The sequence below is a fragment of the Jaculus jaculus genome, chromosome 2, assembly GCF_020740685.1.
Source record: "Jaculus jaculus isolate mJacJac1 chromosome 2, mJacJac1.mat.Y.cur, whole genome shotgun sequence".
Classification (NCBI taxonomy): Eukaryota; Metazoa; Chordata; class Mammalia; order Rodentia; family Dipodidae; genus Jaculus; species Jaculus jaculus.
In genome coordinates, this window is record NC_059103.1 from 176,595,752 (window position 1) to 176,612,742 (window position 16,991).

At 36.1% G+C, this 16,991-nt stretch overlaps 1 protein-coding gene across 1 annotated transcript in view; it reads left to right on the forward strand.

Annotated features, from left to right (window-relative positions):
* The window catches only part of Zfpm2 (zinc finger protein, FOG family member 2), a 471,310-nt gene that overhangs the window by 289,679 nt on the left and 164,640 nt on the right, over positions 1-16,991 (forward strand). Inside the window, exon 5 of the mRNA XM_004672646.2 lies at positions 13,251-13,362. Within this exon, the coding sequence (XP_004672703.1) occupies positions 13,251-13,362 (112 nt within the window). The remainder of the gene's footprint in view (positions 1-13,250; positions 13,363-16,991) is intronic.

A 16,991-nucleotide genomic window follows, 5' to 3' on the forward strand; every position in this document is an offset into this window, starting at 1 on the left:
ATCTCCCCTGGGTCTCCACTGCAATCCACAGTTTATCCTCAGGGCTCCATGGGGTCTCCATGCAGGCAAGCAGCAAATCTGCTTCACACTGCCCATGGCCATTTCCAAAACACAAGACCATGTTACAAACTCAATGACCCTCTCTTTCCTGCCTTTCTTATACTCCACAAAACCAGGTGGGTGCCAATTTGTTAATCCGGGGTGGGGGGAATAAAGCAGACTCTGAAGAACAGGACACTCTGAGCACTCAGGTCCCTTTAAAAGAGTCAACATTCTTCCTGTTGTCCCAGTCAGGTAAACTAACCCAATCTCAAAGGTTGTAACGCTCAATTGCAGCCAAAAGATTTTTCTTTCTGTGCCATATCCCTGTGCTCACACCAGTTCATTTCTATACAAAGTAACCCTGCACAGCTTCTCATGACACAGGCATAAGAGCAAGCTTCTCACATAAAGTGCTAGTCCAGTCCAAGCAAAGCTCTTTCCCACCCTCATAAGCCAAACTTACAGTCCATATTTCTTACTGCATTCGGGTCTTTCAACTCTAACCAGAATAGTCCATCAAGCTTTACTTATAGTACTGCAAGGTGTCTCTGGGGCCAAGGTTTCAAATCCTTCCACATTTCTCTCAAAGATCTCCAAAAAGGCCAAAACCACTCAGTCAGGTGTCTAACAACAACCCCGCTCCTTTATACCACTTTACTGTTGCAGTCAGGTTAGCATTGCTGGTAGAAATCACCTAACCAAGAGCAGCTTTTGGGAAAAAAGAGGTTTACTTTGGCTTACAGTCTCAAGAAGTAAGCTCTATAATGGCAGGGGGAATGATGGCATGAGCAGAGGGCGAACATCACCCCCTTCCCCGCCAACATAAGATGAACATTAGCAACAGGAGAGTGTATAAACACTGGCAAGGGGATACTGGCTATAACACCCATAAGCCTGCCCCCAACAGTACACTGCCTCTAGAATGTGTTAATTCCCAAATCTCCATCAACTGGGAATCTAGCATTCAGAACACCTAAGTCTATGGGGGGCATCTGAACCAAACCACCACAGCAATCATTATAATAGACAAACTCTATTCAACATACAAATTGATTCTACCTATGTTTCCATGATTTCTATAAGAACATGACAGAATGAAGCTATGAGTGGGGCATGCCTCTAATCTCAGCACTTAGGAAACTGAAGAGAAGGATTTCAAACTCAAGTCTAGCCAAGAATACAGGGATACAGAGATTTTATCTCAAAAAAAAAAAAAAAGAAAAAGAAAAAATGAGATAAAATAGAGAATTGAAGAAGATTTAGTAAAATTTCTCTTCCTCTTATGAGTAAGATTACACCTCAAATATACCATTTTCAGAAACTAAATATGTTCATATGCATTTTCTAATTACAGTGCATACAAAGACATTGCTTCTCATAAAAAGCATCCTACAGAAAATTAGTAACGAAAAGTTATACGTTTATCCAGGGGCAGTGTTAATAAAGATAACTCCTTTTGAGTAGCCCAGAGTTGATAGATAGTTGATAGATAGATAGTTGCTGAACCAAGTTTCTCAGAGTTGAGAGCAGAGTGGTAAATGCTCGGTTTGTGCCCATTCTTACTATAGTCCAGGAGGAAAGAAAGTTACAAAGTGAGGGACACTTTTACTCTTTAAAAGAGCAGAATTAGGATAGCCCTTCTGTGTGTGTTGATAAAATTGTTAAAAATATTGGAAACCACTCCCATCATCAAAGTCTTTAGTTCAATTGAGGTGTTTATAATTCTTCTGTTATCAAACTGTCTCACAAGTTAGATTAGCTTTGTTCAAATACTTTAACACTCCTAAACTTCTGCCAAATAGTGTGCCAAGATTTGAATTTTTACATCTGACTTTTAGTAACTTGACAGTCAATGATTTGCTCAGGGAGAACCTGACTTCCTAAACAGTACTCTCTTTTACCACAAAACATAAGATAAAGTTTAATATTTGAACTTTTTTGTGTTTATCTCAGGAAGGCTTATGCTGATAATTCATTCTCTTATTTTACCATATATTTTTATTAATTTCAAATATGATATCAGACATGTTTAAGTTCAAAACATAAATGAGTTCTATATACTTTAGAATTTGTAGATATGCATATCAAGAGAATAGCATGCAATTAAAAGTAACATTATATTTGCATATTACATTCTTAGTAGTGTTGAGATATTGATTCCTTTCCCTTCTAACAGGAATTAAGATTAACTGAAATGATAATAGTAAAGAGGCTTAATTCCTGAAAGATGGACTCTTCTTAGCCTCTGAGGATGACTGAGTAGAACAGTGCTTTCTCACCCATACAATATAAATTTGGGATAATTCCCAAAGATAACTGAACGAAATTGGTCACTATCTTTTTGACTTAAATAAGCCATTAATAATTCAATATGAGTATACATCTATTACATATGTCCTATAGTCTTCAAGTTTTAATTTTGGCCACATCACATTCTCTAAGAGATTAAATTCACAAAACAGCCAATTAAGAGCTGGGTGTGGTGGCACATGCCTTTAATCCCACCACTCTGGAGGCACAGGTAGGAGGATCACTGTGAGTTTGAGGCCACCATGAGACTACATAGTGAGTTCCAGTCCAGCCTGGACTAATGTGAAACCCTACCTCAAAACTAACTAACAAGCTAACAACAACAACAACAACAACCACAACAACAAAACACCAAAAACCAATCCAGCAAGCAAACAAAAAACAGCCAATTAAGATGGCTTTATGTTTGTTTCTCCAATAAAGTAAGTTTAAATTCTTTCAATAGGAGTTCTGTATATATCTTGCTCTGCACACTTAGAATTTGAGTTTGACTTGTATGGAAATTCTAAAGCAGAATGTCTCATAATGACAGTATTAACAAGCTGTAAGGACATATGAGATCATCTTACACAGAAGGAAGATGAGACCTTCAGAGGTTAAGTGACTGGCCCTGGGTCATATAGCTGGTACCAAAGCTCTAATGTCCCTGACCTCGGCCACAAGCTTATGTGACAGCCTTATGTAAGAGGGCTACTCAAGAGTCACTTTTTTTTTTTTTTTCATTTTCCTTCTTGGGGTTTCAGCATTGACATCTTTTGCACATTGCACTAGGCGCAAGCCCAGAAACACTGCCAGGAGCAAAACAACACTCCTTAAACACTCTGCAACTCTCAGAGCCTTATAAAATAAAAGGTTGAAGCTAATGGCTGCCAGCTTGGAGGGAGTCAGTCCTAGCTGAGAGCCAAATGCATGTGAAGAACAGATGAGACTGTGGGAGTGGAGTTGGCAAAGAAGAAGAGAAATGAGCCTATTCTTTTTGAAAATGGAATGGAATAAATATCTATATAACTTAGATGCTTATTGTTAATTTAGAGATTTTTCCTACTTGAAAGATGAACTATTTTTATCTTTAGAGAAGTTTTAAATCATAATAAAGTATTTTTCTAAATATTAATAAAGGCTTGCATTCATTAAGAGACTACAAGATTGCTTTAAATAACCTAGACATGTACAATTATTTGTGTTCCACTTCTAACAAGATCATTATTTCTTGTATGAAAATTTCTATGTTTAAGTAGTGACTTGTGTGAAGATAATGTGCCAATATTTTTTAGGTCTAAAAGCAACTATACCTCAAGAAATATTGACTAGTTAAATTTTTGGTTCACAGAGATAAAACTGTCTGACATAAAAAATATAGGTATAGTGCCAAAATTTTCCAACATTTTATTCCATACACATTTTGTTTTAAAAATAAAAGTGTCATATCTTGCTTGAGATCCTGCACACCCCAGTCAACTTAAAGATATTTGTGTGCAGAAGTTCTCTGGGATTTCATTTTCCTGGTGTCTTTATAGGTTATTTTGTAAATCAACACATCATTGTAATGAAGCTTTCCTAGAACTTCCATCCACACATCTATTTTGTGTCTAACAGTATAGTGTAGTGGTTATTGTTGTAGCTCATCACTCATTTCCTTCTCATATGTTTTCTAATTTCAGAGTGTTCTTAATTGCTTTGATTATAAATTTGAAAATGTATCAAGTTATCAGGTAATGCAATTTTAATAATGTTTTGTAAAGTTGAGTTTTGTTATTATCCAAAATAATTGTAGGTTGGGTAATTTTCATTAGTGTGAGATTAGAAGTTTTATTAATTACACATTGAGTTTATACACATGCATACAGCCCCCCCAAAATCCACATATTCCACCTTGGTTTTAGACATGATAAATAAGGGAAGACTACCAGTCTGACTCAGGGATGTCTAGAGACCCATTCTGTTTTTAAATACAGAAAATGTTTTCAGTGGGAGCACATGATCTACCTAGTTCAATGTAAATACTTGGCATTAATTAGTTATGGAGTATATTGGTGTATTATGAAGAATGAATGGCCCCATGGGACCACTTGGAGTGTCATTTTACATAATATGCTACTTTCTGAAAGGAATAAAAAAAATTTACCTCAATAGCATCAAGCATAAACATTCATATATATTTCCCCCAAACTTTAAAAATTGTATTTACTTTAAGGCATTATTTTATTGGGTGGAAAATGTCATACTAAAAGTTAATTTGGGGACTGTATAGAACATACAAATTACTGAAAATATAGTTCCATAAAGTCTTAAATCATGACTTTGCATATTTCCACTCATCCTTGGTAATATACAGTTTAAATTGATATAACCACATAGAATTGAATGTCGATTTTTATTTTTTTAATATTTTACTTTTATTTATTTATTTATTTATTTGATAGAGAAAGAGGGAGAGCAAGAGGAAGAGAGAGATAGAAAGAATAAGTGGGCATTCTAGGACCTCTAGCCACTGCAAACGAACTCCAGATATGTATGCCCCCATTGTGCATCTGGCTAATGTGGGCCCTGGGGAATCGAACCTGGGTCCTTGGGCTTTGTAGGCAACCACCTTAACTGTTAAAACCATACCTCCAGCCCAATTTTTAAAATTTAAACTCATTGCCACTAGCTTCATAAAAGTAGAGTGATAAAATCTTTTCAATATTGTCACAGTGAATAGAATTCCAGTGTGGGAAATATTTAGATATATTATCCAAATGTATCAGAAAACTTCAAATAAAGCATCCAAATATTTCTTACACTGGAATTCTATTCATAAGCTTTTACATGGCAAAATTTTTATGTGGTAGTAAAAGCTGAAAACACATGCAGTATAAATTTTTATTTAGATATTGAGAATAATTAAGTTGCTATTTGCAAGGGTATTATTTAGTTTTATGAGCTAGTTAATAAACAAATGTATTTCTGATTCTAACACTATAGATCTAATGTCTAAAGTAATTCTGAAAATTGTCTACATATATATGTAGACTATATAATATATATTCATAACACTTATAATATAATATATAATTTTACTGCTGAGAGAATTTAACCAGGTATGAAGTACTAAAATGTCAGTAAACATTCCCAAATAGCTTTGTATCCTTATGCATCTTGCTCAGTTACAGAAATGGAACATCAAAACCATATTCAAAACCATCAAACTACATTTAATAGTGTGAGATAGTTGTAGTTAGCTTTGAGTTGCTGGGATAAAACACCAAACCAAAAACAGCTGATAGGAGGAAAGGATTTATTTTGGCTTAGAGTCTCCAGAGGAAATTTCATGATGGTAGTAAAAGAATGGTAGAGCGGTCTGGGCATTGCAATCTTGCCACTTAGATAGAAGATAACAAAAGAGAGTTGGCTGTAACACCACAGAGCCCAGACCCAATAACATACCACCTTAGCAAGACTCCCAGTCACAAAGTGCCACCAGTTGGGGACCAAACATTCAAAACAAATGAGTTTAGAAGAGACATCTGATTCAAACCACTACAACAGTGTAACAATATTATCTTCTATGTCCTCAAGTCAATGAAGGCCAATTGTTTCATCAGTTAACACCTGTGCTTTTGTAAAAGGAGGGTGATGGCAAGATCTTCTCACATGTGAGGTCTTCCTAGGACTTCTATTTCTCCCGAGGTCTTCTTTCAGAAATCATTAACAAATACTTCCAGCAAAATTTGGAACCCCTAAGACAGCATTATGTCACCAGTTTCTTGGGCTAGAATTTTCCTCTATTCTTTACCTTTGGGCTGTCTATTTTATCTCCATTAACCTTTTGGCTTGACTATAAACATTTATTGAATGCTACTCCTTTGTCGGTCCAGTAACTTCAAAGGTTAGTGAGCAGTGGATGCCAGTCTGACCTCTTTCATCTACATTAGATGATTCTAATTATTCCTAAGAAGTGACACTTCTGACCCATTTTGTCCTTGTCAAGTTTGTCTAGTGGGCTGTCTAAATGTGAAACTCTAGGTTTAAACTGTGTCTAGCGGTACAGATTTTTTTAACTTACAATAGGGAACCTCAAAAATGTACACAATATGTCTTTTTAAATTTTTTTCCAGTTTAACTGAAATTGAAGACTACTTTTATGTGTCTGAAATTATTACTGATTACAGATAAAGTATAAATTTTAGCTGGTAAAGCTTTGTCTCCACAAGTTACTTCAAAATAGAAATAAACATGAAGAAAAATATGAGAGTAAATTAGGCTTTTCTAAGGTTAAAAGCATTACAACCTTTTACATTAGAAAGTTGTTTTCTTTTCTTTCTCATGCCACATGACCAACATGGTCATCAGGGATCCAGCTCATAAATGCCTCTTTGATAACCTTGACAAACACAAGGAATGATGATAAATGTCCATTGTTTGTACCGATTCTGTTTTGGGTGAAAATGATGTGAGCTTCCTTTTCTTACCCCTACTCTCTCTTCCCTTTACTCTCTCCTCTTCCTCTCTCTTTTTTCTTCTTCTCTTCTAGTTTCTTGAAACAAAGTCTGACTATGTAGCCCAGGCTGACCTCAATACTCCTGACTCAGCTTTCCAAATGCTGGAATTACAGTTGTCTGCCGCCACGCCAGCTCTGAGTCACCTCTTATTCCATTTTCTTGTTCAGGTAAACTCATATAGTCATCTGACTTTCAAAAGGATCCTTCAAAGTTAGAGATGAAAAGTCATGATCAACAGCACTGAATTTCTGGCTTGATTCCTAGGCTAATCAATAAAAACATTATAAATGCCTGAGCAATAGTGGGTAAATTTATTTCATGTAAATGCTTATTGACATTGCAGTTCACTTATTCATGCAAACATTCAGTAAATGATCAATGTGCATCTTTAGGGTGTTAAGATTGTGCTAAATCTTTTGCAGAAATTTTTGGGAGTCAAAGCACATTTTGAAGACATTCATTCTGAAGTTCAGTATGGTTAGGTCACTTTTCAGTCATGCAACCTACAGGTAACCTGAATTGAGATTTACAAGTAGATTGTCTATTCTATAATGCCATGTCCTTTTGTTATACTGCAACTAGAAAGTCAGTAGTGAATCCTAACATTTATTTTCCTTTATTTTAAGACAAGAATAGTATGCCATGAGATTTCAACCAAGGAAAAGTTGTTTTATACTTTTGAACCCTTTTAAGTTTAAATTTTTTTGTTTATTTTTATTTATTTATTTGAGAGTGAAAGAGAGAAAGAGGGAGAGAGAGAGAGAGAGAGACAGAATGGGTATGCCATGGCCTCCAGCCACTGCAAACGAACTCCAGACACATGCGCCCCCTTGTGCTTCTGGCTAACATGGGTCCTAGGGAATAGAGCCTCAAACTGGGGTCCTTAGGCTTTACAGGCAAGCACTTAACTGCTAAGCTATCTCTCCAGCCCACTTTTTTTTTAATTTAACTTTTCTGTGTGAGAGAGAATCGGTGTGCTAGGGCCTCTAACCACTGCAATCAAACTCCAGATGCATGTGCCACCTTGTGCATATGTGTTGACTTGCACACATGCATTATCTTTTGCATCTGGTTTATGTGGGTTCTGGAGAGTCAAATCTGAGGCCTTTGGCTTTGCAGGCAAGCACCCTAACTGCTAAGCCATCTCACCAGCCTCTTGAACACTTTTAAGATGAAAATTTTGTCATTAATTAAAAGATAAATTAGTAAATCTGAATGATTTTGTTTAAGCCTTATCTTCTTGTTGAAACAAATTATCACTAAACAGAGGCTTAAAACATCATCAAATTATTATGTTATAGTTTTGTAGATTAGAAATCCAGCATGGGTTTTAACAGACTCACATCAAGGAGTCAGCCAGATAGAGTCCTTTCAGGAGGTTCTGAGAAAGAATCCAATCCTGGTCACTGGATTGTTTGCAAATGTTAATACTTCTTTTTTTCAACCTTTTATTGATAACTTCCATAAATATGCACAATATACCAGGGTTATTATTTCCTCTTACCACCCTCCTTTTTCTCCTTTGAAAATCACTTCTCCATTGATTCTCATCTTCTTTCTAACTAGTCTATGTGTTTTGATGTCATAGTTTTTCCCTCCTATTGTGCAGATCTTGTGTAGGTAGCATCAGACACTGTGAGGTCATGAATCTAAAGGTGATTTTTTGTCTGAATGCCATGCCAATATTATTAACCCTCCTTCCATTCATTTGGACCTTACATTCTTTTCACCGCCTCTTCTGCAATGGTCTCTGCACCTTAGAGGTCTCAAAACTCTTGGTAGTGCTGAGAAGTGACAGTAGAGTACCCAGCACTAAGTGAGACATCTCTATCACATCCTCAAAATGTTAATATTTTAGGATTATGGAATCAAAACCTTTGCTCAAAGCCTGTTCTACCACATTCTTTAGTGTATGATTTCAGCCAGACCTCATATTTAAAGACAGGTGGGGTCTTGCATATGCAATCTATTTGTTGTTTGCTTAGGAAAGGGTCTTACTATATACTTCAGGCTATCCTGAAACTCATTATATAGCCTAGGTTGGCCTCAAATTTATAGCAATTCCCTGCCTCCAGAGTTCTGGCTTTCTATTATGAGCTACCTCAAGTAGCTCAGAATCTGTTTACTGTTTCTTTCCTACCTTTATGGATTCAGATGATTTGGGTGGGTCTATCTGGAAAATTTAGGGTATTTTAACTTCTCACGATCCCAAACATTAGTTGTATTTTTACAGATTGGTTTTGTCAAATAAGGTAACGTATTCAAATACTGGAAGAAATTAGGTCATACAGTATTCAAGAGACTATTGTTCTGCCAGTCACACTTCTTTTAAATTAGTTGTGCTCTTTTCCCAACATGTTTTGTCAATTATATATCCAATGGGCTAATATAAAAACATATTCATCTTATTTTCTTCAATTCTGAAATCAGGGTATTAATCCTAATGAAATTTACAGTTCCTAACAAACAAGAATTTTTATGAATTCTCAGATTAGAGAGAGATATGCATGGGAAAATGAGACTAATGATCAATGTGGATGGCATTATTATTTTCTATTCATAGATTTTTTTCTGGAGTGTACATTTCATATAATCCTGGCTAACCACTTCTTTCTAACACTTGGTAATCTTCTTCGAAGGCAGTCAGTCTTTACAAAAGTTGACTCCTTCAGAAAGAAATTGACTTACCTCCTAAAACTATAATAACTGGTCCCTTGAGATTTTTTATCTACTTATTATTTACTTCACAGCTTGTGTATAGCTTTCAAATAGACTGTGATGCATTCTTGCTTCTGCCTTATTAATTTAGAGTAGTAGAAATTGTTTTCCCTTCAACTCATTTTTTATAAATAAAATTCTATCAATGCCCCACACAATAAATGTTTGCAGGGTTCTAAAAGTATAATGCCCAATGTATCATTGAGAAAGGATGTTAGTCATCTATTTTTGTTGTGTCACAAAATCAACTCTTCTTAAACCTTAAGTTATTTATGGAAAAGTTGAAAAAATGTAATTACCCAACTATGGGTATAACAAAAAATAAAACAACACCATTCAGGTGAATAACTTGAACACATAGACTAGTCAATACTCAAAAGACATAATGCTCAATACTCAATAGACATAAACCAATAGCATTATCTCATTAACAGTAATACTAGGAGTAAGGGTAACACATCCAACCTCCTGAAAAATTAGTTCCAGAAAAATCATGACTTATTATACTTGGTGTAGGAATCTTTGGAAACAAACTTATAGAGACATAAATATCACTATTATGTATTTCTTCTTGTTTAATCAGTCATAAAATGTTTTTCCTGATACATAAAGATCCTTCAAAATCTATTTCCATACCTTCCTCACAGACATATATGCCATTTATAAGTAATATTAATGATAATTTTTACATAATAGTGCTTTCACTTAACAAGATAAAGTATTTTTGCACATGTAGATACATATTTTGTGCATGTGAGTATATATATGACCATATGTGTATACATGCATATGGAGGAGAGGGGCCTATGTTGGAAATCTTCCTCAGTCACTTTCACCATAGCTTTGGAGATAAGGTCCCTTGCTTAACCTAGGGATCATCTATTCAGTTAAATTGACTAGCCCTCAAATCCCAGGGATTTTCCTGTTTCTGCCTTCCCAGCACTGGGATTACAGGCATGTGTCATCATGTTTGCCTTTTAATGGGTGCTGGGGATCCAAACAGGTCCTCGTTCCTGTGCAGCAAGCACTTTCCTATTTGTTTATCTACCCAGCCCTCTACAAATTTTTGAAAATGTAAGCTGATAGTTACAGAGCTACTCACTGTTCCATGCATAATCTACCTTCTTATATATTGCTCAATTCTAGTACAATTCCAGTTAGTATAAATTCTTCCTGTAGCTCATTATCTGTTCCCTCCTGAGACACTACATGACCCAAGTTTTTCCCTTACCCTTGATTAAACTAAAAACCATTTATACATGTTTGCTATGACCTATCTTATTTTTTCTCATCATATTAAATATCTAAAAGTTATTATCATCTTTAACTAAAAATAAAATGACTTCTTGGACTGGAGAGATAGCTAAGTAGTTAAGGCTCACGATGGCAAAGCCAAAGGACCCAAGTTTCTTTCCCAATATCCACATAGGCCAGATGCACAAGGTGGCACATGTGTCTGGAGTTCTTTTGCAGTGGCTAGAGGCCCCAATGTGCCCATTCTTTCTCTCTCTCTCAAATAAATAAATATTTTTTTTATAAAATATTCATTCTATTCCTAGCACCAAATACAAGACTGTATTTGTTTGTTTGCATATTAAGTAGAAGATCAGGATATTGCCAAGTCAGTAGATACCATGGAGATTTTACATGATAAATTTCTATTTTCATATTACCTATGGAAAATTAGAGGCTCTCATTTGCTGTGTAAAAACTCACGTGGCTCTAAGAACATTAGAGTAGAAAGCTTAAATAACAAATTAATTGTTTCTCATGAAATAAAAACAGTAGAAATAAAGTGAGGCATTTGCTTTGAAATATTAGAATCAGAAGAAAGCAATGACACAATATGGTGGCTCCTTCTTGTAAATCATTCTACTTCCCACTCAAAGCCCTCAGATCTTGATCTATAGACTTACCTACTTCTCTGATAATAAAAGCAGTAACATGTGAATCAAATTACAGGCATAATATTTGATTAGAAATGAGACACTCTATTTCAGATTGATCAAACTTGTTTCTCTACTCCTCCTTAAAATAAAAAGAAATAGAAGGGCATGGAGTAATGAACCTCATGACCAATGTGGATCTTATTGATTTTTTTTTATTCATCAATGTTTCTGGCGTGTAAATTTTATACAAGTGATAATGGTTGATCAGATTGGCAACTGTAGGGGTGATTTGTTACAACTTCTTAGATTGTTATAAATATATCTCATATATGTAACTTCTTATATGATTTTCAGATTAAATGTTTTTCATGGTAATGCTTCTTAGCTATTAAGATGGAGAGTTTACCACTTTATTTTTCCATAATTTAATCTATGTGCTAGAATTCATTATATTTTCCCAGTATCATTTACTCGCTCTCTGATTTAAAGTTTTGCTTCATGGTTGATTTTCTTTATTTGTGCATTTTGTGCTTGTCACCTTTCATGTGACTACTTGAAGAACTGGTTTGGTATTTGTTTTATATGTAGTTTTGAATATAGCTTTACAATGAACATAAACATCAGGACACTGCTGTTTCTGTGAAGCAGGGGAAGTGAGTTTTCCTGATTCCTGAGAGATCTGAAATTGCCAGAGTACACAGACATCCTCCAGCGAATACTTACGAATGCCAATTTGGGAAATTTGTGATAGCACATAACATGTGGGGAAGTCCCCAGGTGGGCCAAGATCTCTCTGGCAGAATCGTATCTAGGTAAAAATGCAGCTTAAAAATTACCTCGAGACCCTTGTATTGTCCTCAGTGCTGTGGTTTCATGATATTTGATACACAGAACAAGGGCTGGCAAATGATAAGTCTGACTGCAAGTTCCATGTGACTCAGCGGGAAACAGCCTTGCTAAAACTTGCTGAGTTCCTCTCTAGTTGATTTCTTGCTATGTAAATTCATTAAAATCAATTTAAAGATAAAGAATTTAGATGCCCAGGCACTTAATACACTAAATATCGTTAACCTTTTGATACTTACATTTATGTGTATTTTATAAATCACATGTGTATATGTCATATATATTTCAACCAATAGCTCTGGCCTCTCTGCATCTATGCTTGTCTGAGCAGAGTATGTGATGGTTTAGTTGCTCTATATTCGAATATATTCATGACTTTTCTTTTATAGTCTTCCTGGATACCATGCATGGTGCATCATTAGCATTATTATTATTTCAGCTACAGGCAGACCACATATTCTCACTTAAACAGTTGGTTCGGTTTCATTATTTATTCAGAATAAGTCTCTACTCCTGAAATGAATGTTCTCAGGACAGAGCTTTGAAATGGATCCTGATTCTTTAAATTCTTTCCTGTCTGTTTCAGGAAATAGTGAGATCCTGTAGATAGTAAGGTACATTGTGTCTAAAGTTCATTTCTAAACACTTGGTCTTTGCAATGAAAGTCACCCGCATTCTCTTTATAATTCAGAACCACAAGAGATCTGCCTAATCTTGGCAATCTGATCCAGTATCATTTAGGGGGAAAAAATCCTCGATAATAATTCCTTCATTCAGATTACTGAAAGCAGCAAAGCCTTACAGCTTCCATCGTCTTAAAAAGAGATCATGAGGCGAGGGAATAAGGACTTGGATTACGGTTTGGGAGATTTAGTTATTTGTAAAAATAAAATGATTAGTACAGTTATTATTCAAGTTTTTAATCAACGAAAACAAATGACATCTGTTTGTTATCATTCTGCAGAAGACAAAGGCTCAGGTCCCCATGGTGCTGACTGCTGGTCCTAAGTGGCTTCTGGATGTGACTTGGCAAGGAGTGGAAGACAACAAAAACAACTGCATTGTGTACAGCAAAGGTAAATGCAAGACCCACTCCCTCAGCTCTTGGGCAGAGCTGAAACCTGAATATTGCAGAATAGCTCCAGAGGAGCTGCATGGGAGGACCATGCGCCCTGTGAGCTTCTCCCCCTTTCCCTCATGAAGCTCTCTAGCCTATATTTATAGTACAGCTCTCTGGATGTTATTTCTATGCAGCATAAACAAACGCATCACACCAATGCTGTACATTTCCTTACCCCCATGTTTGAATGGTTTACCCCAGTTCTCTCTTTGCTTGTTCTCAGTTTTATGGATAGGCAGGTCTAATGAAATCCCAGATTCCTTTCTTAGGCATTACCTATCAGAAATATATATTCCTCTTGAAATTAAGCAGCTCATATCAAAATGCATGCTTTAGGATGGCACTGCAGTCCAGACCAATTCCTAAAATCACCCAGAAGAGAGCTGCAAGTGAAACCTTTGTAAAAACTGAATCCTTCCACATGGTAATGTGTGCTGGGCAGGGCTAACCCACAAGAATATGCTTTTGGGTCAGTCAGTGTGACGTAAACCTAGAATGCAACATGTAGCTACCCCATTCCCCCCAATTGCAAAAGGCTCTTCGGCCCTGGGCTGACACCCAATGGGTCTGCCTCTGTAAGACAAGACCATGTGCTTGTCTGTGCTGTGGTTTGGGATTTGTGGGTTGTAGCCTTGTATGTTTTCTCCGTTTGTAAATTCTGGTCTCTAGCACTGTAAACTTACAGGGAAGGTATCCAATCTCACTTCTGTGCGAATATTGAAAAACCTTGTGCTTCTCATGTTTCATTTCTTTCAGCTTTCTTTTTTAACCAAATAGACCTACTGAGATCAATCATTTATTTGCACATTGAACCTAGAAACCATAAAAGCATACAAGGGAAAAAGCAAATAAGCACCCCTATCAATATATTAACACATAAAACACTAATCATAACATCAAAGGCTCTTACAAACTTGCTAGAACAATTACAACTTGTTCCTATAATCATTACAATTTGTACACTTATAAGAGGATTGCTTCTAAACTACCCTAAGCCTTTGAAAGTTAAAACAGGGGAAAGAGGGAATTTGCAAGCTAAAAACGGAATCTGCACACCAGGATCTGATTATTTTCCTTTTCCTTCTGTAATTTCTGGTCCCATATGCACTAATTGTCGAACCTGAAATACCTGTGATAGGTCCATGCTTTTTAACTAAAATTGAAGTGTGGTTTTTCCCTGGAAATGTCAATATAACTTATCAAAGTGAGAGTATATAAAATAAACTCATTGATTCTCACATTCAGAATATAAAATGTAAAATTTCTTCAAATATAGTTCTCTTTGTTAGGAACTGATTCACATATACAAAAACTGATTTCTATTATGGTGACATAGGAAAGAACTGTGGCATTGCCTTGTACTATGATGATACAAATATATGACATTTTTAAATCAGAAATTCCTTTAAGAAACAGTGATAATATGAAATTATAATTACATAGTCAATAGAGTATTCAAACTTGAACATTGAACATGTTTTTGTCATTGTACTATATTATGGTTAGCTATTCTTCAAGCTTTTTATTGGCAATCATTTTCATAATACTTTATAGATGCTTATTAATTAACTAACTCATAAAGCACACATCAATCCATGTATGTACTAGCCATGTACTTTGATAGCTACCATTTACTAAGCACTCTTTGAGTCCTGTCTTTAATGCTCACAAACCACACACCACACACCAAATTTCATGGCATTATAATACAGGAGATTTGGGCTTCTCCTCATCAATACAATATAATACACATTCTCACCAATAATTTTGGGGTACCTGGATTATTGTGTTATGAGTTCAAATTCAAATTCAAAATACACCAACCAGAGAATAAGGTTCAGAAAGATTTTATTATAGCATAGAGTTTTATGAGGGAGAGCTTGAAGAGAAGAGAAGCTTAAGGAAAGGAATGAAGAAATAGCTCTTGCTCAGGGACCCAACAAACAGTTTGAGAAGACCATAACTTAAGAAACGAAAGTAAGGCTGAGCTCTTGCCCAGGGAAGCAAGAGGCTGATTGAGAAGCCCACTCTGAGAATCAGATTGGGTTTTCTTTTGATGAGCCCCATGGCTGGCTTAGAGAGTCTACTCCTGACTTCAGGTATCTGGGGTCAGTATTTCTGGAAAACAGCAATCTTTCCAGATATCTTAATTCTCTAGGGAAAGCCTTTTCAGAAGGATTTTCTACATGGACTGAGGTGTGGAAAGAGCTGACCCTTCTGAAGTTTCTGATCTATAGTAATATACTGACCTACATTTTCCCCTGCAGGCCTAGGGAAAATTCTCCCATTTAGACAAGGAGAAAGCTATTCACTTCAGAGTTTTGTCACCGCCCCCCAAACTGTCTCATTATTGTTGCTTTACCAATATTATCATTAACTTTTGTGTCCAAGAAAAGCAAACTCAAAATTGTAGTTGGTATCACCTCCCTTTCCCACCTATTTACTGAGAGCAAGGACTGTATCTCAGTCTTTCATTTTGCGTCCCTGGTCTGGCATGTTGCCTGTTTAAAATAAAAGAAGAAAATTAATACTAATTGGTTGATTAGATAAGTGAAATGTGATTATCAGTTATTATGATAGACGTTTCATATATTATGTTAATGAACTTCATGAATTGCTAATATTCAATGGTATTTAACCTGCAAGAAGTAATTTGACTTTGACAAAACAGTATTATAGTTCCCATACCAGAACAGTAGCAGTCACTATTTATGAATTATTTCATTCCATCCTCATTCAATTGCTCCTATGAGGTAATTCTCATGCTACCCCATTTTACTGAAAGTAAATAAGAAAATTAGGTAGGTACATGATGTCTTATGGTCACATAGCTAACTGTCTACCATATGGTCTGACCTGTACATTTTAGAAAATGTCTTTCTCCATCTTAATAGTGATGAATAAACCCCTTATACAACTGAGGCTTTTATGCCTCATTGAACTACATCTTCACTTTTTTCATTATTATAGTCAGAGGAAGCTAAGAGTGGAGTCAAATTCTAATACAAGTCTGGTCATCTCCAAATCCCATAATCATTTTTGGTTTTCTGAGGTAGGGTATCACTCTAGCTCAGACTGTCCTGAAATTTACTATGTAGTCTCAGGGTGGCCCCAAACTCATGATGATCCTCCTACCTCTGCCTCCTGAGTGCTGGGATGAAAGGTGGGTGCCACCATGCCTGGCTTCCATCCTCTGTACACTAGGTGACTCAGTTTTTCTTTCTCCCTCCATTAAATGAGGAATAAACACATTAATCAACTAAGACCTTTATGCCTAAAATAAAAACATCACAGAAAATCTACATTAAGATGCAACCCTTCTAGGGCTGGGGAGATGGCTCAGCAGCTAAGGTGCTTGTATATGCAAAGTCTAACAACCCAGGTTTGATTCCCCAGTACCAACCTAAAGCCATTTGCCTGAAATGGACTGGCACATGCATCTAGAATTCATTTGCAGCAGCTAGAAATCCTGCCACAGCCATTCTTTCCCTCCCCCCGCCCCCCGTCTCTCTCTCTCTCTCTCTCTCTCTCTCTCTCTCTCCCACCCTGTCATTCTCTCTTTCTCTCTCTCTCCTTGGAAATAAA